This window comes from Crinia signifera, chromosome 2 (assembly GCF_055691185.1).
Source record: "Crinia signifera chromosome 2, ASM5569118v1, whole genome shotgun sequence".
NCBI lineage: Eukaryota > Metazoa > Chordata > Amphibia > Anura > Myobatrachidae > Crinia > Crinia signifera.
The window spans coordinates 380,912,078-380,938,934 of NC_139218.1; the positions used below are offsets into that span (position 1 = coordinate 380,912,078).

Below are 26,857 nucleotides of genomic sequence, written 5' to 3' on the forward strand. Positions count from 1 at the left end.
TTCAGCTTTGTAAGCAAAGCAAAAATGGCCGCAAATGGCCAAAACCATGCGGCACTGCAGGTGGGGCAGACGTTACATGCGCAGAGAGAGTTACATTTGGGTGGGGGGCGGTGTTCAAAATGAAATCCAAACTGCAAAAATAGAAGAGCCTAACAAACTGTATGTGGGCTACATGCAAAAGCAGCCAGTATTTACCCTGCACAGAAACAATGTTCGTTTGGGTTGAAATTCGTCCCCTTCCCCGATGGTCGAGATTTTGCTCATGCGCGATTATGCGCATGGGCAAACCCCGGGAATAAACGGCTTTGGCATGTTAGAGGGGGGATTTGCGCAGCTGGGTATTTGTCCAGGCAGCAGATGGCGTTTTCCTGTTCACGATACGATTAATGTGCTGGAGGAGATGGCGTGATAAGTGACCTGATGTAACCGGTATGCTGTGTGCTGGAGGAGAGTGTTCAGAAGTTACCCCGCTATATACCTGTTATGTGTTAAATAAACTGTTTATGCTGTTTTATGAGATAGCCTGGCGCCCAATTCTTTCTGCGCTGCACTGACACCTGTAGTCCACTCCCACAATGCAACCATAATGAAACTCCTGATTATTCAGGGGACTCCCTGGTACCTGTGCCTTACCCATGACCACCTGGAGGAAAGTAAGTGTGATGCACTATACACAGTGACTGCAGTTATGCATACCTAGTGCTGGTGGGGTTTTACACAGTAGCTGTGAATGAACACTTTGCACAGAATGCCCAATTGCTGAGAATGGGGCGAGCGAGCCCCTTTCTTGGAGGACAGTGCGGGACGGAGGACGGAGGGATGGGAGCCACTCGGATGAGAGAGGCTTCATCTGTATATGTGAATGCGGGCAAAACTTTGAAAGTACGGTTACCACCTTTGTGTTGAGAGATTCCCGAACAGTGGCCCGCCCTTGAACCACCCACAGCCCACCAATTGATACGCCCCAGCCCCGCCCCTTGACCCACCTTATCATGTTTTGTTTTTTTGTATTTGCTTCAATTCTATTCTTGATTTTGCACATCGTAATGCCACTTACACGTAACATCACACATTGTATTGCCCATTACACATTATGCCACACACTGTGATGCCCATTACACATTTATGCCACACACCATGTGTTCATGTGAGGGCCAATGTATTTTAGTTTTGTTACCTGTGAGGACCAGTGTGATTGTTTTTTCATATGGGGGCCAATGATATTTTCCCTGTGGGGGCTGATGGTGTGCCTTGGCGATTTTAATATCTTGTTTGGTGTGCCACGATTTGTAACAGGGTGAAAATCCCTGCTGTAGGTACAGTGAAAAGGCTCCAATGTGCCTCTTGATCTATCATCACATTTTATATTTTGTTTGTCTGCCAGCAAACTAGTATTTTAAGTAGCTGGTAGTAGATATCTATAATTTATGGACAGTCTATGGTATGTGTTAGAGTGTTTGAAACTGCCAAAATGGATAGTTGGCGTCTTTATAAATGTATATATTTGTAGGACATTAGCAAAAGTATGTAAGGGCCCCTTTGTACCAACCGATAGTGATTAATGTATATAACACATGTAAAGTACACAAGGAAAATGGACCCCCTTTGGCTCTGTGCCCCACGCCCTTGCATCAGTGTAGTGACGCAACTAGGTGTGGGGGAGAGTGGTACGCCACACTGAGCGCATTCGCTCTTTGGGCGCACCTTCACCCACTTTATTGTCTGATCTTCTGGCTTTCAGGGTGCAAAAAAACGGCACCCTGCAGCCAATAGCACGGTCGCAGTTCCTCTACAGCAGCTCGGACTCCGGAGACTGCTGTAAATTCTGGGTGTTGGCAACCCCTCCCTTTGTGCGTGACATCACACTTAAAGGAGGCGAGCCCAGCACAGGGCACCGGGAGTGCTTGTTACAGTGCTGTATCCGTGGTTCGAAACTGTGTCCCCTGGCACCCCTGGGTGCCTTGGAGAATTTGCATGATTGCCCTGGGTAAGTAGCAGCAATTCAAATTATTTACAGTGCCTCTGGAAAGTATTCACGGCGCTTCCATTTTTCCACATTTTGTTATGTTACAGCCTTATTCCAAAAATGGAATATATTCATTTTTCTCCCTCAAAATGCTACACAAAGTACCCCATAATGACAAAATGAAAAAATAGTTTTTGGGAGATTTCACATGCACATAAGTATTCACAGACTTTGCCATGAAGCTCAAAATTGAGCTCAGTTGCATCCTGTTTCCACTGATCATCCTTGAGATGTTCCTACAGCTTAATTGGAGTCCATCCGTGGTAAATTCATAATTTGGGAAGGCGCAAACCTGTCTATAGAAGGTCCCACACCTGACAGCGCATGTCAGAGCAAAAACCAAGCATGAAGTCAAAGGAATTGTCTGTAGACTTCTGAGACTGGATTGTCTCGTGGCACAGATCTGGGGAAGGTTACAGAAAAAATATCTGCTGCTTTGAAGGTCCCAGTGAGCACAGTGACCCCACCATCTTTAAATGGAAGAGGTTCTGAACCACTAGGAATTTTCCTAGAGCTAGCCAGAAGTCTAAACTGAGTGACCAGGGGAGAAGGGTCCTAGTCAAGGAGGTAACCAAGAACCTGATGGTAACTCTGTCCGAACTACAGCATTCCTCTGTGGAGAGAGGAAAACCTTCCAGAAGGACAACCATCTCTACAGCAATCCACCAAACAGGCTTGTATGGTAGAGTGGCCAGGCAGAAGCCACTCCTTAGTAAAAAGCCCATGGCAGCCCGCCTGGAGTTTGCCAAAATACACCTGAAGGACTCTTAGACCATGAGAAACAAAATTCTCTGGTCTGAGACATAGATTGAACTCTTTGGTGTTAATTCCAGGCTCATCACCAGGCCAAGACCATCCCTACAGTGAAGCATGGTGGTGGCAGCATCATGCTGGGAGACTAGTCACAATAGGGGAAAAGATGAATGCAGCAATGTAGGAGACATTTCATCCTGGATGAAAACCTGCGCCAGAGCGCTCTTGACCTCAGACTGGGGGGACGGTTCATCTTTCAGCAAGACAACGACCCTAAGCACACAAGATATCAAAGAAGTGGCTTCAGGACAACTCTGTGAATGTTCTTGAGTGGCCCAGCCAGAGCCCAGACTTGTATCTGTTTGAACATCTCTGAAGAGATCTGAAAATGGCTGTGCACCGAGAGACTTCCCATCCAACCTGATGGAACTGCAAAGAGGAATGGGCAAAGATAAGTATGCCAAGCTTGTGGCATCATGTTAAAAAAAACTTGAGGCTGTAATTACTGCCAAAGCTGTGACAACAAAGTATTGAGCAAAGGCTGTGAATACTTATGTGATTTCTTATTTTTTTTTTTTTTTTCGTTTTAACAAATTAGCAAAAATTTCCAAAATAACTTTTTGCATGTTGTTATTATGGAGTATTGTGTATAATTTTGAGGAAAAAATGTATTCTATTTTAGAATAAGGCTGTAACATAACAAAATGTGGAAAAAGTGAAGCGCTGTGAATACTTTCTGGATGCATGGTCAACGCAATTGGTCAAAACTAGAGCTTGTGGCTTTCCGTCATAAAATAACTGAACCAAAGGATGACAGATAAGCTCAATTTATATAAATTAATATTTTCTAAATTTGTCAGTAAGAAACTTTTGGTCTACGATGCCATAAAAACAGTTTTTTACACTAGTTCGCCATGATTCACAAAAGTTTGGTCTAGATTGTGTTTTGAACATTTTGCGATACCATTTTTCATCTATATTTTAGTTTTAAGGGATTGAATAAAAACTTGACAGTTTTCAAGACTCCGTTGATCTTCGAGATACTGAATAAGTCCTGTGACGCTGACATGCATGATTGGGGATTGAGGGGCTGAGGAACCTGCTGAAAGGTCTATATTTTTAGAAGTTCAATAATATTTCTGGAACTTTGTTCTGCCTTAAAGACAAGCTACAAAGTTCCCGATCCATCGTCACAGAAGAATCTTCCGCTGTGTCAACCTGACACAGAAGGTTTTGCAGATTCTTTGACAACATCCAAAGACGGGAGAAAAGAAAAGAAAATTCAACGTGTCTTAAGGTACTAAACAAAGGGGCGACCTAGCGATAGGCGACCAAAAAGAGTATTTATATCTCATGTTAATGCTCTGTGATGATGAAGGATGAATGGTATGCGGGAAAAAAACTATGACAAAGGGAAGAACAGAGCGACCGTCTGTCTCTGCTCGCGGAGGAGAGATTGAATTAATAAAAATAGAAACATGGGATTTACTTTTGCAGCATACTATATAATTACCAGACTGTAATATTACTTAGCTGTCATACTGAGCGTTATTTTAATAACAGATCCTTCAAATTGAGATCCAAAAACAAAAGAAAAAAATTGAAAGTTGTTTGCATTTAAATATTAAAGATTTCGGCAAGATATTAAAGGAGTTATAAAAATGACAGCCCTAGCCGAGAAATCTGTAAAAGATCTGTAGTTTGATGCTATCAAGGGCGGCAACTGGCTGCTTGGGAGCAGTTCTCCATGGCAAGACTCTACAGAGCACCCCTTGGTTCCAAATTTAATTCATCTTAGTCCACAGCCAGTGGCGTAACTAGGGCACCGCAGTCCAAGAGGTGGCGGGTAGGGGAGATGCCAGAGGCACTGGTCTTCTACAGATTCCATCTGGTCTGGCCGTCCACATGGGATCTGCTGAAAACTTCCCTCTAAAAATGGCCTCTGCATTGGTGGAGACAGATGCTAGAGGTCCTACTGAACTTCAAGCATCTGTTAGGTGCATACAGCGCTACCCAGAAGCAGGGGCGGATTAGGACTTCAATCCAGCCCAGGAAAAAAATCTTGCAGCAGCCTTTGGGGAAGGGGGAAGGTTGGGGGTGCTGGCAGCGGTGTATGTAATTGGTGTGGGGGGGTAGGCAGCGCAACGTATGTAATGCATACGGTGGTGCTGGCGGCGGTTTTCCTATCATGTGACCTGTTGTAGCATACACCATGGTTTCCAGTTTAATGTTATGCTTGCCCAAGCCCAGCAGTCCTCTAGTCTCCTGCACACTTTAGGACCCCATACACTAGAGAGAGTTGGTCCGATTTGACCCGATTCTAACGGTGCGGACACACAGCCCCAATTTCTGTTCACTTTTCTCTTTATATTATACTATCTCTCTGGTGGATTAGTCGTGTAACATTCAGTTTTATGATAACTAATATTATGTATATTTTAAACAATTGTACTGCACAAGTGCCACTACCAGCCCCTGTCCTTCCCCCACTTATTCTTCTCGGTTTATAGATATTATCTGTACAGAATATTTCCTGCTGAAAATAAATTTATAGATAATATTATCAATATATAAAAATAAAAATCAGGTTGTTTCGATGTAGTCCCTCCCTTGCCACGTGCTGGGTCTCGGGACTCGAACCTGCAACCTGTGGCTCCCCGTAGCTTGGACTTATAGACACGCGCCACTGTGCCAACCAACCAGATGAGCCTCTCTGTGTAACTCGTAGCTACACTGCAGTGACGTCATCCGCTCTGTGCTGCACCATCGCCACCTATTGGCAGCTGCTGGAACTACACCTGGAACGTCTGTGTAACCCGAGCACACGCTGAGCTCCGCTCCCGGTCATCATCTCCCTGCTCCTGCGGAAGTAGGGGCAGAGTGTCTGCTCCTGCCGCTGCTTCAGTGATGTGGGTCCCAGTACCTTAGGAAGGAGGCTGCTCTAATATCCGGCTCATCGGGGTAAGCAGGGAGGGGGCATTTAACTCCCAGCAGGTTACTTTGGGGAGGAGAAGGGGGGGTCGTCTTTTGTGTACCATATGCTGATGATCATGCTACAAATAAATTGTAAGAACATCAGTCTTTTGTGCCACCTCCCCCACTGTGTGTGTGTGTGTGTGGGGTGGGGTGGTGGTGGTGTACAGTAGAGATGGGCAAAACGGATCTTTTCGCCGACCCGACTCGACCCGGGTCGGTCACTGAAAAGATCTAGATCCTTTGGGCGGCTCTACGGATCAATTTGTGTAAAAAAGACAGTTATTTATGGTTTGAGTTAGTGTACCATACCTCCCAACATGACCCTTTCCAGGAGGGACACAATGCTCTGTTTCTGGACTTCCCTCTTCATGTTTGATTGTTATTACCTGTGTGGAAACACCTTTCTTGCCCATTTACCTGTTTAGAACAGGTAATAGCAATCATTCGTTAAGAGGGATGACCCAGTGTACCCATTTACACTGCCCTCTACCCAGGTCATAGTCATGTTCTACCCAGGTCAGGACCTGGGGAAACGGTCGTTTGGTCGACTGATCTAGGTCGACATTAGGTCAACAACACTAGATCGACATGCTGAAAGGTCGACGTGGAACAAGATCGACATGGTTATAGGTCAACATGAGGAAGGTCGACAGGTCATAAGGTCGACATGGGGATTTTCACTGTTTTTTGAGCCGACATGTGCCGACAGGCGGTATTTCATGCCCTACCTTCCACTAGGGCATGGAGTGAGATTATAATAGTGTGGCGAGCGAAGTGAGACACTGTGCCCAAAGCATTGCAAGCGATGCGAGGGTCCGATTCTCACTTCCAACTGTGTCCATGTCAACTGTGTTGACATTCGGGTCAAAAAACAGCGAAAACCCCATGTCGACCTTATGACCTTCCTCATGTCATCCTAACGTCCATGTCTACCTTTTCCCATGTCAACCTTTTCCCATGTCGACCTTTCTGCATGTCGACCTAGTGACTGTCTGACCAACGCTTGTCTGACGAACAATCCAGTTCCCAGGACCTGGGTAGAAGTCCCGTATAAAGGGACACGGCGTGTCCCATTTACACTGCCGCTGACAGGGGTCTGACCCGCTGAAGACCCAGAGTTTTGCAGCGGTGTAAAAGGGGTATTAATTTGCTCGTTGCCAAGGGAGACTAAATTTGCTCATTGCCGAGCCCCCCCTCCCCCCCCCTCCCCCCCCAAATGAAAGTTAAAAGAAGGCCCCCTCCCCCTCCAAATTAAAGTTAAATGTACTACACAGCCCAGCAAACACAGATCTAGTAAAAAAAAAAAACACATGTGCACTGCCTAATTTATGTCTGTGTGTCTGTGTGTTCATACTTCTACTACACACCTTTCTGTGATACTACTGGTGAACTCAGGTGAAGCAATCTTGAAATGCCTGCCAGTGCCAATGCCTCTGCTCTGCTTAGTCTGCTGTTGATGTGTAGTCACCAGACCTCCCTCAGGGCTTCCAGATTCAGAAGAATCTAGATCTGCACGTGACACAGCAACAGCATTACAAGCAGCCAATTAGAAGAAAATATCTCAGCTGCCAAAGGGGGCAGTGCTGAGCTCAAGCAATGCAATGTGCATTGTATTGTATGTAATGCTAAGCGAAACCGATCCGGATCACCATTTTGGGATCGGCGGCTCGCTCGTTCTTTTGATGGATCCGTTCAAAAGAACCGGATCGTTCGCGAACGACACATCTCTAGTGTACAGGAAGTGCTGCAGTGCATACCTCCCAACGTTACATGACCCTCTCCAGGAGGGACACATTGCTCTGCTCCTGCACTTCACTCTTAATTTTGATTGCCATCACCTGTGGTGAAGCACCTTTCTTATTAGTTAACCTGTTCAAGAACAGGGGATGACAATCATGCATTAATAGAAAAGTCCAGAAGCAGAGCATTGTGTCCCTCCTGGCATGGGTCATGTTGGGAGGTATGGTGCTGCTGTTGGATGGGGTACTGGAAGTGATGCTGTTAGAATTAGGGGGGGGTTACTGGAAGTGATGCCGATCTACTGGGGGGGTACTGAAAGTGATAGAGTGATGCCGTTATGTAATTGGGGGGGGGGGGGGGGCGGGGAAATCAGAGGTACTGGAAGTGCTGGTTTCTACTGGGTGGGTGGGTAAGTTACCTGTGCTGCTGAAGCCTCTCACATCCTCCTCTGTCCCACGCTCACAACATCTTTCACACTTGACCACACACCCCATGTGTAACCTTTGCTGCCTTGCCCACCACCATTGGCCACGGGGTAGTTGCTAAATGCTACTGGGCTTTGGCCACGGCTCTCAGTGCAAGGTATCGAAGCCAGGTGCAAGGTATCAGCCCATCAATTTGCGCAAATGTTGTGCATCAGGCCTCCTCTGGAGCGATCATCGGCCGCAGGGGCTGCATCTACCCTAGTGGGCCTAGCTTTAATCCCACTCACTACGTCTCTGGTGGATGGCATTGGGAATAAGCATGTGGCGTGGTTGGTTCACCTTTCTGAATTATCCCAAGCTTGGGCGTTATTACTTTGCATTTCAAATCCCTCCCCTGGTGCCAATCCCTCCCCTGGTGCAAATCCCTCCCCTGGTACAAATCCCTCCCCTGGTGCCAATCCCTCCCCTGGTGCAAATCCCTCCCCTGGTGCAAATCCCTCCCCTGGTGCCAATCCCTCCCCTGGTGCCAATCCCTCCCCTGGTGCCAATCCCTCCCCTGGTGCAAATCCCTCCCCTGGTACAAATCCCTCCCCTGGTGCCAATCCCTCCCCTGGTGCAAATCCCTCCCCTGGTGCAAATCCCTCCCCTGGTGCAAATCCCTCCCCTGGTGCCAATCCCTCCCCTGGTGTTCGTACATCCGTGCGTCCGATGCGCAGGGACTGCTCTCTGCGTCTATAAATGCTGTATTATCATCTGGTGTCTCTTCAGACCCAACATCGGTCGCAGCATCAAAACTCTGTCCAGCCCTACGGTGGGTGCAGTTTCTCCATCGGAGTATAACCTCTGACCGTCTCTGTACCCAGCCACTATAAGCGTCATTCCCAAAGTGTGCTACATTAGTGTGCGTCTTTATATCTACCCCACTGTCACCTCACAGTCTCTGTCCATGACCCCCCCCCCCCCATACGCTGGCTCTCTGTGTATGTGTCCTAATCAGTACTACACCTCCATACGGACAAATTAGGGGATACGGCCATTGGGTTGAACGTGAAATAGGTGGACGCGGCTAAGGTTGTCAGGGTTGGAAGGTCAACAAAAGCCTTAAAAAGGTCGACAAAAGCGGTAAAAAGGTCGACACGAGTTTTTCATTTTTTCTTTTGTACCGACATGTGCCGACAGGTGGTATTTCATGCCCTACCGTCAGCTCGCCTAGGGAGCCTAGAATAATGTGCTGAGGGTAGCGAGGCATGCGAGGGAAGGCGGTACACTTAGACAGTGTCCATGTCCACCATGTCGACATTCGGGACAAAAAAACCATGAACATTTTATGTCAATTTTTTTTTTAACTGTCGACTTTCCCTTTGTCGGCATATTGCGTGTGTTGACCTTAGCCACGGCAACCTATTTCTTGTATCGACCTTCAGTGGTCTACACAATGGAAGTCGACCTAATATGGGTAGACCCAATGAGCCATACCCCACATTAGGACGCATGGGCAGTGCAGCGCATCCATAGATGAGAACATTGCCAGTTGGCATGAATCATGGCTTAGCTTGCCACTCTGAATCAGGACCCTGGTCAGCATTGCACTCGCTATACAGGAATTGCCCTGTGTGCTGTCGTTAGTCCGTATGGCATAAAAGGGTATTTACAGGGACGGATCTATAAAAAAATTAGAAACAAAATATTAAGGTGCTGAATATGTTAAAATAATGGGGGAGGTGGGCAAAAATGTTGTGCCTAGGGGCCGCCTGACCCCTAATTTCGCCCCTGGCTGTGGGGGAGGGGTGGGGTTAGGCTGATAGAAGGGAGGGGGGAGGGTTAGGGGACAAGGAGAGGGTAAGTTTACCTACTTGACCCCTGTCAGGATTCCCATCTATGGGGGGACACCAACATTTATCTTGCCACCGGATGACATGTACGAACTTACGCCACTGATTACAACAGATCATTTATTAGCTCAGTCGCTTATAGTCTAGAGGGCATCCAAGCCCCAGAATGTATCACATATCCGGTATAGGGACAAACAGGGGTGGATTGGGACTTCGATCCAGCCCGGAAAAAAATCTTGCCTTTGGGGAAGGGGTTGGGGGTGCTGGCGGCGGAGTATATAATTGGTGTGCGGGGGGTAGGCGGCGCAACGTATGTAATGCAGGGGATGGTGGTGCTGGTGGCGGCGTATGTAATTGGGGGGGTAGGTGGCGGTGTATGTAATGCAGGGGGTTGGCAGCCGCTGATGTAACGCGGGGGCGGGGGGACGGTGGTGTTTGTAATGCTAATGCGGGGGGGGGGGGGACAATTACTCCTTTCTGCTGCCTCCAGAAGGGAGAACAGGAGCTGGGAGCCCACTGCCGCTGCACATGAAGGCCCATGGGAGGTGCTGTGCGCTGTTGCGCTCCCGCGTCCATTTTGGATGTGGGCAAAGTGCCGCGGCCCAGCCAGCCCAGGGGGGAGCGCGGCTGTCCCATTTTTAAGGAGTTTTGGCCAGGCCTACTGGGAAATGGCCCGGTTTCCCGGCGGGCCAATCCACCCCTGCCCAGAAGTGCCGGTTTCCGGGAGCACACTGTAAGCATGGAACCCCCTGGAAATGACTTTTGCTTTTGTAACCCCCTGGCAATGAGCATGTTACTTCCTGGCAACGAGTAATGTACGTGGGGGGGCAGAAACCTTTTTTGGCAGTGGAGCACAAAATTTGTAGCTATGCCACTGTTCATAGCCTATGTAATAGGGTTGATCACAATACAACAATGCATAGACGTGTAACCGAAGCAAAATACAGTAAACATAACTGAATAGGTTGCAGCAGGAATATGATGCCATTGGGAAATAAAGGCATAAAAAGACTTTACAAATAATCCGGTGGTCCTGATTACTGAAGCGGTAAATGGCAGAGGTGCAGTACAGCGGACTCTGTCATGGTAATGAGTGCCCCAATTTATGCAGATGAGATCAGGTTCCATCAAAGCTCACAAGTTTGCGAAGGAGCAGAAGTTTGCACTGGCCAATGGCAGGGATTGGGTGGAGTAGCACGTGACACGTGGCACATAATCTTTGTGTCAAAAACTAGGTTTTATTACATTATCAACATTAAAGTGATATTTATTGATACAGACGTGTGTATTAGAAGAGTCTTCTGTCACAACGGACTGGGAGCTTTGTAAAAGGGAGCGCAGGATTTTCACCCCCATAGACTTGGCGGAGATTGGGTCTTATTGTAGACTTATACTGGTTGCATTCACGTATCAAACACGTCAACCTGACCTAATCTTTTACGTAACATTTGTCTTCTCCTAACTGGTCAGTATGCCAATAGACAATGAGATCAGCTGGACTCTATCTGCTGGCACAGGGCTGATGTTTTGGGGTCCTGATTAGGGTCATTGTCATTGATTGTTGCCATCGAAGGAAATACACCAACCAGACATTGATGGCAGTATACTATGCAATTGATGACCATCAATGGTTTTACCTATTGATGGTCATCCATTTTCTTTGAGCCTGTGGGCCAATCAAAAACTGGGTGCGGGGCTTCAGGGGTGTAGAGGGCAGAGCTATGTTCAGTGTCCCGGCACCTGGAGGGAAAAAAGATCGAACTATTTGGTTAAGCTATGCCTTCGATGGTGGGAATCCATCTGGTTCTCCCCCATCGATGGCAAAACTATTCTACATCGGCCATAAACCATCAATGAATAGGATTCATCAATGGTCGATGGACATCCCTAGGCCAGTATGAGAGGCTCAAGTCATAGCGAGTGCATTTATCTTGCACTAGGGGACCTCAGCACTATCCCAAATTCATCCGTGCAGGTGCAGATCACCAGGAAAATGGTGCATCAGCCATTTTGTCAGTGATTTTCTTAAGATGGGGCGATCTTAAGCTCATATCGCTGGCAATATGGTTGCTGAGCAACCGTATTGCCAGTTATTTGTATGTGCTGTGGGCTATAAAAAGCATGGTCTGCGCTGTTCAGCCTCTAATGGTCGCAAGCTCCTCATACCCTCCAACATGACCCATTCCATTAGGTACAATGGGGCAGATGTATTAAGCCTGGAGAAGAGATAAACTGGAGATAAAGTGGAGATAACTTGGAAGAGTTAACGCGCCAGCCAATCAGCTGTGTTTGAAATATGACAGTTGGGATCTGATTGGCTGGTGCGTTATCTCCTTCCACTTTATCTCCAGTTTATCTCTTCACCAGGCTTAATACATCTGCCCCATTATGCTCTATTCCTGCCAGTGGCAGTTTCAGAGGTTGGACTCCAGCACAGTCCAAAATGTAAAGAGGGGGGTCACATCAACTGCCAATGAGTCCAGGACAGTGATGTTTGAGGTGGCAGTAGGTGTAGCTCCCCTTTTTGAATATTGGACAGTGGTGCAGCCCCACCTCTGTAACTGCCACTGGCAGGGAAGTCCAGAAACAGAGCATTTTGTACCTAATGGAATGGGTCATGTTGGAGGGTATGGCTCCTGCGACCAGCTGTTTCCCCTGCAGCTCCCCTGGTGGAGTCTCCTTTTTATCAGCAACCATCTCTGGTCGCTGATGAAAATGGGACACTGAGCAATATATTGCACCGTGTGTACACAGCTTAACTGCGCAAAAGCAAAACTCGAGGATAATGGCCTTCTAACCATTTTCCTGGTGATTTCTGCAGTGTTGCTGCTGCCGACGTGGGACTGTGAAGGATAAATATTGGAAAAAATGGGTGCAGGGTGTACACCCATTATAAATACACCAGTGTGTTGAAAATATGTGATAGTGGAACTACTGTACCGGTGTCAAGTAGTGCAGGGGGGATCACACAGCACATATATACATGCATGAAACATACGTGCTGAATTGACACCTTGGGGATCCTCAGCACTGCCTTAAAATTAGCATAAACTATGACAGTGTTAAACCCGCCCCTTCGGCCAATAGGAGTTATGGGGTGGGGTTAACACTACACTGGATTATTTTGAATCCGAACCATGTTGGGGATCACCAGGGAATCGATCCAGCACATAGATTACATACATGATAACATGCGTGTACTGTGTATATGTGCTGTGTGGTCTTTCCTGCGCTACTATCAACCATAAACCATCAATGATTACAAATAATTGATGGGAGATGGCCATCCCTACTTGTTATCGTTAAGCTTAAAAGTACCGTATTTATCGGCGTATAACACGCACTTTTTTCCCCCTGAAAATAGGGGGAAAAGATGGGTGCGTGTTTTACGCCGATATGTGCGTGTTATACGTCGATATAGCCGCCTGTCCCCCCGCATGCACCCGCTCCAGCACCACACCAGACTTCGCCCATAGAGCTTCAGTGGGAACAGGACCAGTATGTAAAGGCTGCTCTAGTACGTCCGTCCCACCGGTCGGCGCATGCGTAGCATAACCTATCGCACCGGGAGCGTTGCCACTTCCTATGAGCGAACGGCGCATGCGCCAGCCAAATCTCGCGTTTCTCTCAAGGGCTAGTGACGTGAGTTCCGTGCGCCTGCGCCGTGTGCAGGATGAGTCCCGGAGAGGTGCTGCCACGGAGCGCCCCAGCAGCAGCAGCAGCAGCGGAGTGCCGGCAGCAAGAGACGGGAAGGAGCCTTGTTTTGCTGAGCTGGAAAGTTTCGGTGTGCGGCCCCTGCGTGTGGCGGAGCCTATGAGCCGCTGTTCGGGCTGCAGACCCCTCCGGTGGGACGGGCAGCTTCCCTGTGATGCTGCGGGACATTTAGCCGGCGTTACACCAACATGGTAGTTAGCTGAGGTGAGGACTATCCCGGAGGAGCCCAATGAGTGGCACACAGCCTGCGGCCTCGGACAGGTGAAAATTTTACTTTTTCCTGAGATTTCCCTTTTAAAATGAAGGTGCGTGTTATACGCCTGTGCGTGTTATACGCCGATAAATACGGTAAGTAAGATGGAAAAGTCTGTAACATAAGATGTGTAATGCTTAAATAAATAATAAAAAATGTAGCCTCATTTTATAGCTTGATGTTGATATTATCTAAAAAATATTTTTACATCACTGTAACACAATTTATTTCGCTATAGTATAATGTGATGACAGGGAATATTCCTCTACCAAAAATGTCAGTAACTATTTACTGAGTTTGCGCTAACATCGCTTCCAGACGTGCGATACTCACGGCTCATTCCTGTATGTCAGACACTGAAGCACTCACACATACAGTAGCCAGAGTTAAATATTAAGAAGGAACACCCTGGAGCTGAGCCCTGCGATCTTAGTAACGAACGTCACTGTGAGTTAAAGGATATAAAACTGGCAAATTGGATATAAAACAAAGTTTAGGAGATAAGAGAATTGAAGTGAAAATTGCAGTAAAAAAAAGAGGTACTTGTTTCCTAGCACGGCCACAATCGTATGGATCGTGTACCTTTAAGTTAAGGTACACGATCCATACGATGGACCCGATTTCCTTTGAAATCAGGTCCATTTGGCCGGCTAGGACAAAATATCGGGGGCATCGCGTCGGTCGGGACCGTTAACAATGGTCCCGACGCGACCGACGCGATGCCCCCGATTTCCCCATAGGCTTCAATGTTAAAAAATATTTTAACATTGAAATCGTGTCGGGAAAGGTAAAATATCGGGGGCATCGCGTCGGTCGGGACCATTAACAATGGTCCCGACGCGATGCCCCCGATTTTTCCATAGGCTTCAATGTTAAAATATTTTTTAACATTGAAATAGTGAAAAAATTTGAAAAATGTGAAATGGGCCAATATGACCCATTTCACATTATAGATGTCCCCGTCGTCACCCCACGATAGACGCCAACCCGAAGCGTGGCGAGCGCAGCGAGCCCGCGAGGGGCGGCGTTGCGCGTCCTCCGACCTTTTCATTCCCCTACTATCCACGTCGGCGTGGAGTTGAGAATAGAATAGTGTGGCGAGCGCAGCGAGCCACCGTGCCCGAAGCGTGGCGAGCGCAGCGAGCCCCGCGAGGGGACGCGTATAACTTCACAGGTATACGCGTCCCCTCGCGGGGCTCGCTGCGCTCGTCACACTTCGGGCTCGGTGGCTCGCTGCGCTCGCCACACTATTCTATTCTCAACTCCACGCCGACGTGGATAGTAGGGGAATGAAAAGGTCGGAGGACGCGCACCGCCGCCCCTCGCGGGCTCGCTGCGCTCGCCACGCTTCGGGTTGGCGTCTATCGTGGGGTGGGGTGTACGCCGTTAAATTTGGGGGGGGGTGGGAATATTTTACATTGAATCCAATGTAAAATCGGGTCCCAGGGACCCGATTTACATTTCATTAAAAAAAAAAATCGGGTCCAAAATCGGTCGGTCGCGTCGATCGCATCGCATGCGACCAAATCGCATGCGATGCGATCGACCCGATTTTTCCGACACGACCACCCCGATGTAAATCGGTGTGGCCGTGCTAGGAAACAAGTACCAAAAAAGATTCACAGAGTCCATATGTGAGAAGCATTATTCACATTACTGTACATGATGCGTCGCACGGAGGAGGTAATAGAACCATTTATTAATATGTATGTATTTATATACTGTAGCGCCAACATAGTCCGCTCAGATTTACCCATGATAGTGATATTATTAGAGCTTCCGTTTTGTGCCCCATTTTCCTGATGAATTATAGGTTGCCCAAATTACCCTGAGATACATAGGGGGCAGAGGCGTAACTAATATTGTGGCGCCCCCCCCCCCACCAAAAAATTACCTTACCCCTTTGCATGCCGCCGCCGGCCCCGCATTCAGTCCGACTCCGGCACCGCAGATAGCCTCCGGGCTCCGTCTCCTGCAGTAATGAAAAATGACACGACAAAATGGCTGCCCCCGTACAGCAGACAGTTTTTAAAGGGATGTAAGAGGAGGCGGCGGCCTCCTCTAGCATCCTTAAAAACTGTCTGCTATTAGGGGGCAGCCATTTTGTCGTGTCATTTTTCATTACTGCAGGAGACGGAGCCCGGATGCTATATGCGGTGCTGGACTGAATGCGGCGGCGGCATGCGGAGGGGTAAGGGGGGGGGGTCTGACCAGAGTGCCAGGGCATCGGGGGCGCCCCGCTGGCACTTGCTCCCCCAAGCAGCCGCGGTGGCTGCCTTACGGTAGCTACGCCTCTGATAGGGGGGTGGGGGGGGGGATTGATCCGGGCACAAGGTACAACCTTGCGTCCATTGCAGCCATTTTTGGATTACATGGGTATGCGCTATCCTCATATCTACAGAAACATGGTAGCATGGTTTACCCCTGTGGTGGTCTCCGTGGCTTTAGATGGTCTCCCCTTCCTACTGGTATTCCTTGGAGAGATATAAAGTGGGGAGAGATACAGTACTGCCCAATCAGCTCCTAACTTCCATAGTATAGGCCATGTTTAAAAATGGCAGTTAGGAGCTGGATGGCTGGTACTTATTCTGTCCACTTTATATCTCTCCAAGGCTTAGTACATAGGGGTCTACACATGAAGCATAAGGGAGCCAGTGAACCTAACAAGCATATTAATCCACAGACACAGAAAGAGGACATCTAAGAAGTAGATTCTGATTGGTTGCCCATAACAACCACCCATGTACAATACAGCTCCCATCTTAGTAAATTAACGCCCCAGGAGTCTACAGTATATATCATCTAGGGCCAGGGACTGATAGAATAAGTAGGCCTCCACCCACCACAGTGCCACCACACAATATTGCAGCACTGCGCCTCCATACATTAAATCAGCCATTTGCACCAGACCAGGGCCACAAACCGACACCAGCCCTGTCCCTCCACAAATTCTATCAGCCTCCTTTTCCTATCAGCACAGGGCCGGATTATGGGCCTAAAGGGCCTGGAGCTGAAGACGTTATGAGAAGTGGAGGAGGTGAGGCCAATGCCATGTAAGCATGTAGAACTAGGGGCGTGCACCGGCCACTTTACATGTTTTTGTTTCGGATTTTGGATCTGGATCTCCGGACGTATTTTGGATCTGGATCTGTTTTGAAATACCACCCTTCCGGGTTTTGTGTTTTGGATCTGGATTGTTTGGAAAAAAACATAAAAAAACTGCTAAAATCGCAGAATTTGGGTTTTGTTTTGTTTTTACTGCTACAATATTATTAACCTCAATAACATTAATTTCCACTCATTTCCGGTCTATCCTCAACACCTCACAGCTCACAATGTTGTTTTTAGGCCAGGAGGTAGCACAGAGGTAGCTGGATGAGTATTATAAACGACACAAGTAGGCGGCACAAACACGTGGCCCATCTTGGCGTGGCACTGCAGTGGGTGGAGACCACAGTTCTCCAATAGTCTTTGAATGGATGTTTCTGTAAAACATCCATTTGCAGCCCTGCGAGCGTACGCGGCGTGTGAGGCGGGGGGGGGGGGGGCGACACAGCAATCGCAGGACGGCTTCTGGTGGACTCGAATTAAACAGAATGAGGTAAAAAAAAGCAGCACTAAAATAAAGAATTAAAAAACGTAATTAGTATCACTGCTAAGCACTCCTATAGAGATGGCCAATCTCTACTAGGCAACAAATGATTCTGTAGGGACCAATTAGTATTTATTTTTAGTAATATTTCCGTCCATTTCTGTCCGTTAGTACAGTATATTTATAATCAGCCATAGGCGTGCGCAAGTTGTACCCCCTAATGCCCAACACACCCACAACCCCTCGCTGCTGCCGCCGTCGCATCTGGCCTCCAACTCACAGCAGGCCGCATGCACATTCTGGCGGTGGCGGCCCCTCCAAAATTGGCCTCCGCCTTGGAGGAGACAAAAACAAGAGGTCCGGCAGGTCTGGCTGGTAGCACTTGCACCCTTCCATAATTTGGAAGTAGCAGGTGAAACAGAAAGAGAACCCTGGTACAACTTATGCGTTTCTCCACCTATTCCAATCAGCAGCTTCCTCAGAGTGATTCAGGTGTTGTGTGCCGTGTGGGCCCCCATGGGACTCAGGGGGCCATGTACACTGCGCACAATGCACCCATTATAAATACACCACCAGGGCCACCGACAGGGGGGGTCTGGGGGTACTTAAGTCCCAGGCCCCGCCGGCTCGGACCGAGGGTAGGTCCCGGGCAACTCTCCCCAGCAGCAGTCACTCACCCCCGCAGCCGCCCGCAGCCCGGCTCCAAGTTGATTAGCCTGGCAGCCGCGGTGGCTAATTGTGCTTGTGCGCACTCACTGCGCACTGCAGTCACATGATGCAGCATAGTTTAACTAAGCAGCTGCCAGGACTCGGCAAAGGAAGGAGCCCCGTCCCCAACCGCGGTGTGACGTAACGACGTCACGCCGTGCGTGATTGAGAGTGACTGACCGAAGAGCAGCGCAGCAGCACAGTCACGAGACTTGCTGCATGCTGCCGCTGCGCGTAATATGGAGAGAGGAGCTGCCAAACCTGGTCCCCGGCTTAATAAGGTACCAAAAGTTAGTTAAAAGGCCCGGGGGGGTGGGGTAGACACATTCCTGTAGCAGGGAATGGGGTGGGCAGGCCGGATGCGGTCCGCAAACCAATTCTGTCTGGCCCGCTGCCCCCCCACCGGTGCGCAATGACAAGCGGCCCCTACTGAGTGGCAACATCCCCTTTTCCAGAGTGCTTACATTTCAGCTGCCCGTTATTTGCCAAATTGGGGGCGGGTGCTGATGTCATGTGACACCAGCTGCCCGCCCGGCGAATGCATGGGCACTATGTAGACTATGTAGTCCAGCAATCGACTGAATACATACAGGCTGCAATACTACAGAAAAACAGGTTGCCTTTCGTTATGTAATCATTCAACTCTTTGATTCTCACCTTTATCATGACACGCACATCTGCTATGAGAAACAGGTGCCACCAGAGGGCGCCCTTGCAGCCACACACGTGTAATATAGATTTCCCCCCGCCAGTACTCATGCACTTATGATACAGAGAAGCGATGCTGCGGCAGATGAGGTGTGAAATGTGGCAGCTGCGAGTGGACTTTACGTTACAAATCCCAGGATCAGTACTTGTAACAAAATAACTGCAGCCCCATTCATTTAGCCCCCACCCCCCACACTTAGCCGTCTCAGGCATCATTGCCTGTTATTCTGTTTCTGCTCACTGGTTTTATTCCCCGCCGGGCTCCCTATCACTCCTATTGTTCATTAAAGAAATAACTGATATTCTATCATTGTTCATCGCAAGCCCGGATTTAATTTCCTCGCCATCTCCTCTTACAGTAGTTAGAGCTGTTGTATTTCCTCCATCCCATTCCTCTGGCTGTGCCGTACCTCTGGCCTGTAATGAAATCTCTGTGAACAGAATCCCAGGGTAGATATTTGTATTTACTCATGAAACCTCTGAGCTACAGATGCGGGTTACACTTATATTAACTTTAAACTCAAATTGCATTATCCATTACTTGGAACGGTGGCTGTGAGATGTAATAGAACAATTCGGGGGATATTAAAATCACCAAAATATGTTTCATATGTTACAGTCCGGCATGAAATTCCCTGCTCGGCTGTTCTGTGTCTTTCAGAATGTATTGCTTTACCGAGGAAATGTCACCTGATCCCCCTCCGTGTTCCAAATAGGTTCTGCCAGGAACATATTTCTCAGCTACATTGACAATGGCGTATCTAATGGGTGCACGCAGAGGCGGAATTACCATTGGTTAGGCCTGTCACCCTCTTTCTCTCCCTGTCACTCACTGCCATGTTGAATATTGTGAACTTGGGTTGACGTAGAAGAGGGGGGCCAAATTATAGTTTTGCACCAGAGCCCACCACCCACAAGGTCCGCCTCTGGGTTCATGGTGTACCTAGTACCCACCATGCACACCCTGCACCCAATGAGTCTAGTTACCTAGGACCTTTCTTGCCAAAGATAAAGCCAAAAAATTATGCTTTTGCCATCTTCCCTCTGCAGAATATTCCAAGGGAATAGTCAAAAGGTCGACATTGACATTTGTTGACATTCATAATGTTAAAACCACATTGTCAACAATGCCAATCCCGGGCCATTTTCTTTGGTCCTGGGATCCTGGAATTGGCCTCCTGAAACCCCGCTGCACCAGGAACTGCTGTAAAGTTCCCTCAGCCAATCAGGAGCAGGCTCCATGGGAGCTCCGCGCCTAATTGGCTCTGCGCGGCTACATAGAAGCCAATGTTATGGTGAGTATAGTTTTTTTTCACAGGTAACCTATGGATTATCTACTGGAGAAGAGGACGGGCCTACGGTGCACACAATAGTAATTATGTATCTGTGAGGTGTGTATTAGAGTTATACTTTATACCAGTGTGTGTGTTTTATTTAGGTATGTGTTCTGTAGTAGAACTACAAGAACCAGAGAACCAATTAATGCCCCACATGCAGGGACTTGTGGTTTTTCAAGTCCCTGCATGAACCTAATACTTAATTCTATTTTTTACACTTTTCGCTCCATCAGCCCGCAACTCACAACCCTGGAATGGTGGGACAGCCCCGGGCTTCAGCAAAGGCTGGGGTTCCCTTGGAGGGGGGACACAATTATGAGGGGGGGGGGGCACTCCACCAGAATGACCAGCTATGGTGATCATGCCTTGGCCGGGGGAGCTTATGTAAAAACGTAAACTCTTAGCAGCACCCCTGGAATTATATGGTACACTTGGCTGCACCCCTAGAATAATGCAGCACACTTTACAGCACCCCTAGACTGATGCGCCACACAGCAGCATTCCTATACTGATACAGACCCCCCCCCCCCCCGCAGTAAAAAAAAAAAAAAACACATTTTTTTTTTTTTACTTTTATTTTTTCAAATTTCATTAAAGCAGCCATCTTAGTAGTCCTCCACAGCATCCCCCTTAGAAGTGCCCCTTAGTCCCCAATAGCAGCCCCAAATGGCACAAGACATCTATAACATAGTAGTCCCCCTAGCAGCCCACTTAGTAGTGCCTCTTAGTAGGCCCTGGGCTCATGGTAATCCGTAGCAGCCCCCACCTTGAAAAAGCTGCTACTTCAGCGAAATGCGTTGGTAATGACCTGGCGGTGCCAACTACAGTCCTGCTTTGATAAAACACCTACCTATGTCCAAAAGTGACCGGACCAGCTTCTGGAGAAAATTACCCCAGCTGGGGGGTGTTATCTCTCATAGTGGATCCATTGACCCCCTGCAGGCTTGCAATAACAGGAGGAAACATTCCCCACCAAGCCACCACTACAAAGGAACCCACGAAAGCCAAGCGGTACCTCGTTAGGGGCTCTCCATCCAAGAAAGCTCAAATAGGAACGGACACGGACAAATCTTTAGTTCACTTGGACGCATGCAATATTATGGGTGTGGTATATTAGGCCGACAGTCGGGATTCCGACAGTCATTAGTCAGACGTCGGAATCCCAACTGCACAGCGTGGGGAGCGTAATGAAGCCCCTTGCGGGCTCGCTGCGCTCGCCACGCTGCGGGCGCGGTGGCGAGCTGCACTCTCCACCTATTTTATTCTCCCTCTATGGGGGTCGTGGACCCCCACGAGGGAGCAGTCGGGATTCCGACGTCGGAGGAATGACTGTCGGAATCCCGACTGTCGGGGAGCCGTCCGGCACACCAATATTATACGGTACCGTATAGACTGTAGTTATTAGCCACATACCCCATTTTTTAGTTTCATTTTTTGTATTACCATTGCTGGTTTTTAAGTATGTCATTATGAATTGTTATTTTACATGTTAAAATTATGATAGTATTCTAATCAAGTGTTTTGCACCTCCATTTTAGCGCAGTAACCACCACCTATTCTTTTTTTACTACCTGTTTGGGAGTGACATCGCTATTGTATTACTGCAGCTGGGCACACCCGCTTTTTGTCACCCTCTATTCATAACTTGTTATCATTCTCTTCTTGCATCTACACTCAGCAGCACCCCTGGAATTATACGGTACACTTAGCAGCACCCCTGGAATTATACGGTACACTTAGCAGCACCCCTGGAATTATACGGTACACTTAGCAGCACCCCTGGAATTATACGGTACACTTAGCAGCACCCCATGACTGATACGGCACACTTAGCAGCACCCCTGGAATGATGAGGCACACTAAGCAGCACCCCTGGACTGATACGGCACACTTAGCAGCACCCCATGACTGATACGGCACACTTAACAGCACCCCTGGACTGATGTGGCACACTTAGCAGCACCCCTGGTCTGATGTGGCACACTTAGCAGCACCCCTGTCGTTAAAAAAAACCACTATTAATATTTGTTAATATTAAAGTGACCAAGGGGGTCACCGGGGGTCACCCACAGCATCCCCCTTAGAAGTGCCCCTTAGTATTCCCGCATAGTAGTTCCCAATAGCAGCCCCTTAGCAGCCCCAAACAGCAGAAGACTGCTGCCTGACATCTATAACTTAGTAGTCCCCAATAGCAGTCCCCTTAGTAGTGCCCTTTAGTAGCCCCCCAGGCCCCCATAGCAGATAGATCGGACACAACAATGCTGTCTGAAAGACACAGCCGGAATGAAGATGTTGCCAATCAACGGGATTTGTATAGAGTCCAAATCTCGCGAGAATCCAACAATGGGATTATGAAGTTCGGCCTCGCTTTTGATTCAAAAAATGGCGTGGAAGATCAAGCCTTTGTCGAGCCAGCCTTTGATTAGGTAAGTTTGGAGGGGTTTGGTTCTCTAGGATCTGAATCCACTCATCCTTACATAGAATCATAGTCATAACCATGTGCATGGTACTTACCATTCATACCAGCCAACGTTGGCTATTTTCTCCTGTATATGAACTGGATATCCAGCGAAAGATGACACGGTCATCCTCAGAGACAGCATGGCCTGCAATAGAAGAGTCGGTCTCATGGATACAGTATGTAAAGAATATATTGCACTGTCACAAATCACTGATTGGGGAATCACTTTGAGAGGCTGGGAGGCAGGGCCACCATAACGGGGGGACAGCAGGGACTGCAGTCCTGGGCCCGGGCAGAAAGGAGCCCAGGACTGGAGTCTATCAAGTATAATTTGTCAAAAGTTCACATTTCATTTCCCTTGAAGCAATGTAGAGATAGAGGTCTCACCAAGAGTGTCCAGGTTTGAGAAGGGAGGGGGGCTGCCTATTTTTTAAATTATTTTCAAATAGTGCTTTCATATTGGGGTGGGGGCTTCTACACTCTTGTGACATTTTAGCAATGTCCTGGCCACCTCACTATACCCCCACACATACATCCTACCCCACCATCAGTGTTTCTCTACTACCGGACTGGCACCTCTGTATGTCTTCTTGACACTCATTGCCGCGGTATAAAAACCAGTGTCATGTCTCTCCACTGATTACTGATTTTGGCATCACAATTCCCGGACCTCTATATGTGGGGAGTTTCCGCCAGGAGTGGGTGCTTCTATCTGAATTGGGCTTTTGGCATGTCCCGATTTCAGATGTATGTATGCTGGGAGGGACAGTGTAAGCGGGGGGCTTATTCCTTATAATTATCTTACCACCTTCGCCTCTTCCGCTGTCCTCTTATCTGGGGGGCTGGTTAGTATTTGTTTTGCTTCAGAGCTGAGAACCATCTGCAGAGAGATACAACAATGGAGAGATTGAAAGATAAATATGGGAGGTATTTACTAAGATGGGAGTTCTAGCTCACAAGGGACGTTGCTATGGGTAACCAATCAGACACTATCTATTATCCTCTAGAACAGGGGTGGCCGTGAGATCTACCAACAGTCCACATTTCTTACACCACCTAGCTGGTGCACAGCTGCAGTCATTACTACTGGCAGATTTCCCAGACTCCCTAGCTGGTGCACAGCTGCAGTCATTACTACTGGCAGATTTCCCAGACTCCCTAGCTGGTGCACAGCTGCAGTCATTACTACTGGCAGATTTCCCAGACTCCCTAGCTGGTGCACAGCTGCAGTCATTACTACTGGCAGATTTCCCAGACTCCCTAGCTGGTGCACAACTGTAGTCATTACTACTGGCAGATTTCCCAGACTCCCTAGCTGGTGCACAACTGTAGTCATTACTACTGGTAGATTTTCAAAACTGCTGCATTCATTCCTACCAGGGGCGGATTGGCTACGAAATCCGGCCCAGGAACAATCTCGAAGCAGCCTGGAGGGGTGTGTGTGCGCACGCTACTGCCCGGGGGGGGGGGGGGTGGATGTTACTTGCCAGGCACCAGTCACCCACCGCAGCACCAGGCTGAAGTCGACTAGCTGGTGACGTCACCAACCAGCGACCGCAGCCTGGTCATAAATAGGGGCAGGATAGCCTAAAACAAATATGGCCGCCTCACCGCAGGGCTCATAGCACCGGCCCTGGTAGCGCGGTCGGCAGCCCAGCCAGATGGAAATCTGGACCGGCCCACCGAGAAATTGCCCGTTTCCCGGCGGGCCAATCCGCCCCTGATTCCTACTATAGATCCACAGGTGGCCTGAAACACATGGACTGTTGGTAGATCTGGAGGACAGGTTTGGTCACCCCTGTTCTAGAAGATGCTAAATAAAGTAGCATCTCATTCCCCCGCCAACTGCCCCCCACCGCCGCCAAACATTGCCAGCCATGTGGGGGATAGCGGGACTGTCCCCCTGTAATCGGGACAGTTGGTCGGTATGTACATACTAATCGCATATTTACTGAAAAGAACTGCCCTTTGCGAAGACTGGACTTCTGTGTTTCAGCTTTAAAGTCCAACATTTTTTTTAACGTTATTAAAGGGATTTTGGGAGTTTGGCCAGGTCCATGTGATGTCATGTCGTCACATTGTCGACATGTAAAGTGTTTAAACTCTACAGGGAGTGGAGGCTTTGAGTTAGGCTTCTGAAAGGGAGGGTTGGGAGGCCAGATGTACTAAGCTCGAAAAATGATAAAAATGGAGAGTGAAAAAAACATCAACCAATCAGCTCCTAGCTGTCATGTTACAGGTAGTGTTTGAAAAATGACAATTAGAAGCTGATTGGTTGGTGGTTCATCACTCTCCACTATATCACTTTTCAAGACTTAGTACAACTCGCCTAAGGTGAGGCCATAGGAGCCGTAGATCAGGTTGTGGGTTAGTGACACCAACCGCCAGTAGTAGAAGAGAAAACTACACAGCGCTCGGAGAGGGGAACCCCTAGCAGCCCTCACTCCTTGGAGAAAGTCTCGGTCCCCCTAGTATTATAGAAGTAGGAGAGGGGAGTGTTGGCGCTCTGGGAGCGCCAACACTCCCCTCTCCTACTTCGACACCAACCGCCAGAACTGCCACAGAAATGGCCAGAAGTCACTGTCACCTGACTGCCACACCCCCCGGAAGAAACCGCTGCAGCCGCTGAAATGTAAAAAGTTACTACTGGAGCGCCAGGAATGGGTTTTTTTTTGCGTCATTGTAAAAAAATGTCGACATCAATGCTGCAAGTCAGCATTATGCCAATGTCATTATTAAGGCCACCAAATAGTAACAATTTGCTATTCTATCAATAAAATGATTTCTACTGTACCTCCATCTTAGCCTTGAAGAGCGAGCGGTCGAACAGAAGGTTTTCCGTCTCTGTCTCAATTCCGAGGTACTCGCTGAAGGATATGGGCTCAGTTCTTGAGGCCGCGTAGTCTCTTTGCAGGAGACAGAAGAAGGACAATCCGTCATGGTTACATATTATACTGTAGTTAGGGAGGCAGCGAGGGAGAAGACAGTGTGCTCTGTGCATCAATACAAATCATTTATTTCTCAATCTTTAAAGAATGCAGAGTATCCTGGAAATGGAGGCTGCGTGGAATCAGTCATTCCTATCTCTTACCAAGAATAATCCAAGGTCCGCAACTGAATAAGAAATAGTCTGATGCATTTCACTGCTGTATGTGAGTTGTGTTAGGAACAGGGCAAACTCAGTTACCTGCCGGTCAGACTGACCGTCTGTTTCTGGAAGGGAGAACATGTCTCTCAGTGTTATTTACCTAAAGGTTCCGCATTATGCTGCTAAGAACTTGGTTACACTAAAGGTGCCCATATACTGCTGCGACGTCTCGCAGCAGTGTTCGGACACCCGATACCCTGCAAGCGATCCCTTGTGATGGATCGTATGTGTCCCTGCTTCCCGCCCGCCTCGCTGCCTGGAGGGAAGTCACAGAACTGGTGGTCAGATGGTCCGACCACCTGCTCGGCTCCGATGCACACGGGACCGTGCATCGGACCCGGCTGCATGTCAGGGAGAGGTGATTTGGTTCGATATAACAGGCTGATTGGTCGCAATCCGACAAAATCGGACCAAATCGCCTCAGTGTATGAGGACCTTAAGGCCCTTATTCAGATCTGATCGCAGTACAAATTTTGTTCTCAAAATGGGCTAAACCATGTGCACTGCAGGTGGGGCAGATGTAACATGTGCAGAGAGAGAGTTTGATTTGTGAGAGTTATTTTGTTTTTGTGCAGGGTAAATACTGGCTGCTTTATTTTTACACTGCAATTTAGATTTCAGTTTCAACACACCCCACCCGAATTTAACTCTCTCTGCACCTGTTACATCTGCCCCACCTGCAGTGCACACGGTTTTGCCCATTTTGAGAACAAATTTGTACTGCGATCAGATCTGAATAAGGGCCTAAACTCCTGCCCTGATGCTTGGTATTTGCGCATATGCAGTTCTGCGCATGTGCAAATCTTGAATGCACGGTCGTGAGGGGAAATGGCACGGGGGGGGGGGTATTTGGGAGGGTGGCATCACAGCTAATTAGAATCATTCCCTAATTGCTGTAGTAATTAATGACGGTGACTTTAGGTTCAGAAAAGTTTAGCCAGCTACCCCTCTTGGAGCATCTCAGCACTGTATGGTGTACGGACATCCGGTAAGTGAGGCAAAAAATGTGCACCTAGGGCCTTATTCAAAAGCAGGCGCTACTGCATCCATTCTTGCATCCGTCCCAGGAGTCCCAGCTGCATCTGCACCAAAACCTGCACCTGCCTCTGTGGCCACACCTTTGTGAAAGCAGACGCTTTTAGCGCCACGCCTGTGACACTTCCAATGACGCGCCCCCCCTGAGA

General features: G+C 48.4%; 1 protein-coding gene across 1 annotated transcript in view; it reads right to left on the reverse strand.

Annotated features, from left to right (window-relative positions):
* Nucleotides 1–26,857, reverse strand: part of LOC146058571 (cyclic nucleotide-binding domain-containing protein 2-like) — a 161,661-nt gene that overhangs the window by 115,312 nt on the left and 19,492 nt on the right. The window contains exons 4-6 of the mRNA XM_083170851.1: nucleotides 25,320–25,431; nucleotides 23,331–23,405; nucleotides 22,579–22,670 (exon numbers count right to left, since the gene is read on the reverse strand). Of these exons, the coding sequence (XP_083026977.1) occupies nucleotides 22,579–22,670; nucleotides 23,331–23,405; nucleotides 25,320–25,431 (279 nt within the window). The remainder of the gene's footprint in view (nucleotides 1–22,578; nucleotides 22,671–23,330; nucleotides 23,406–25,319; nucleotides 25,432–26,857) is intronic.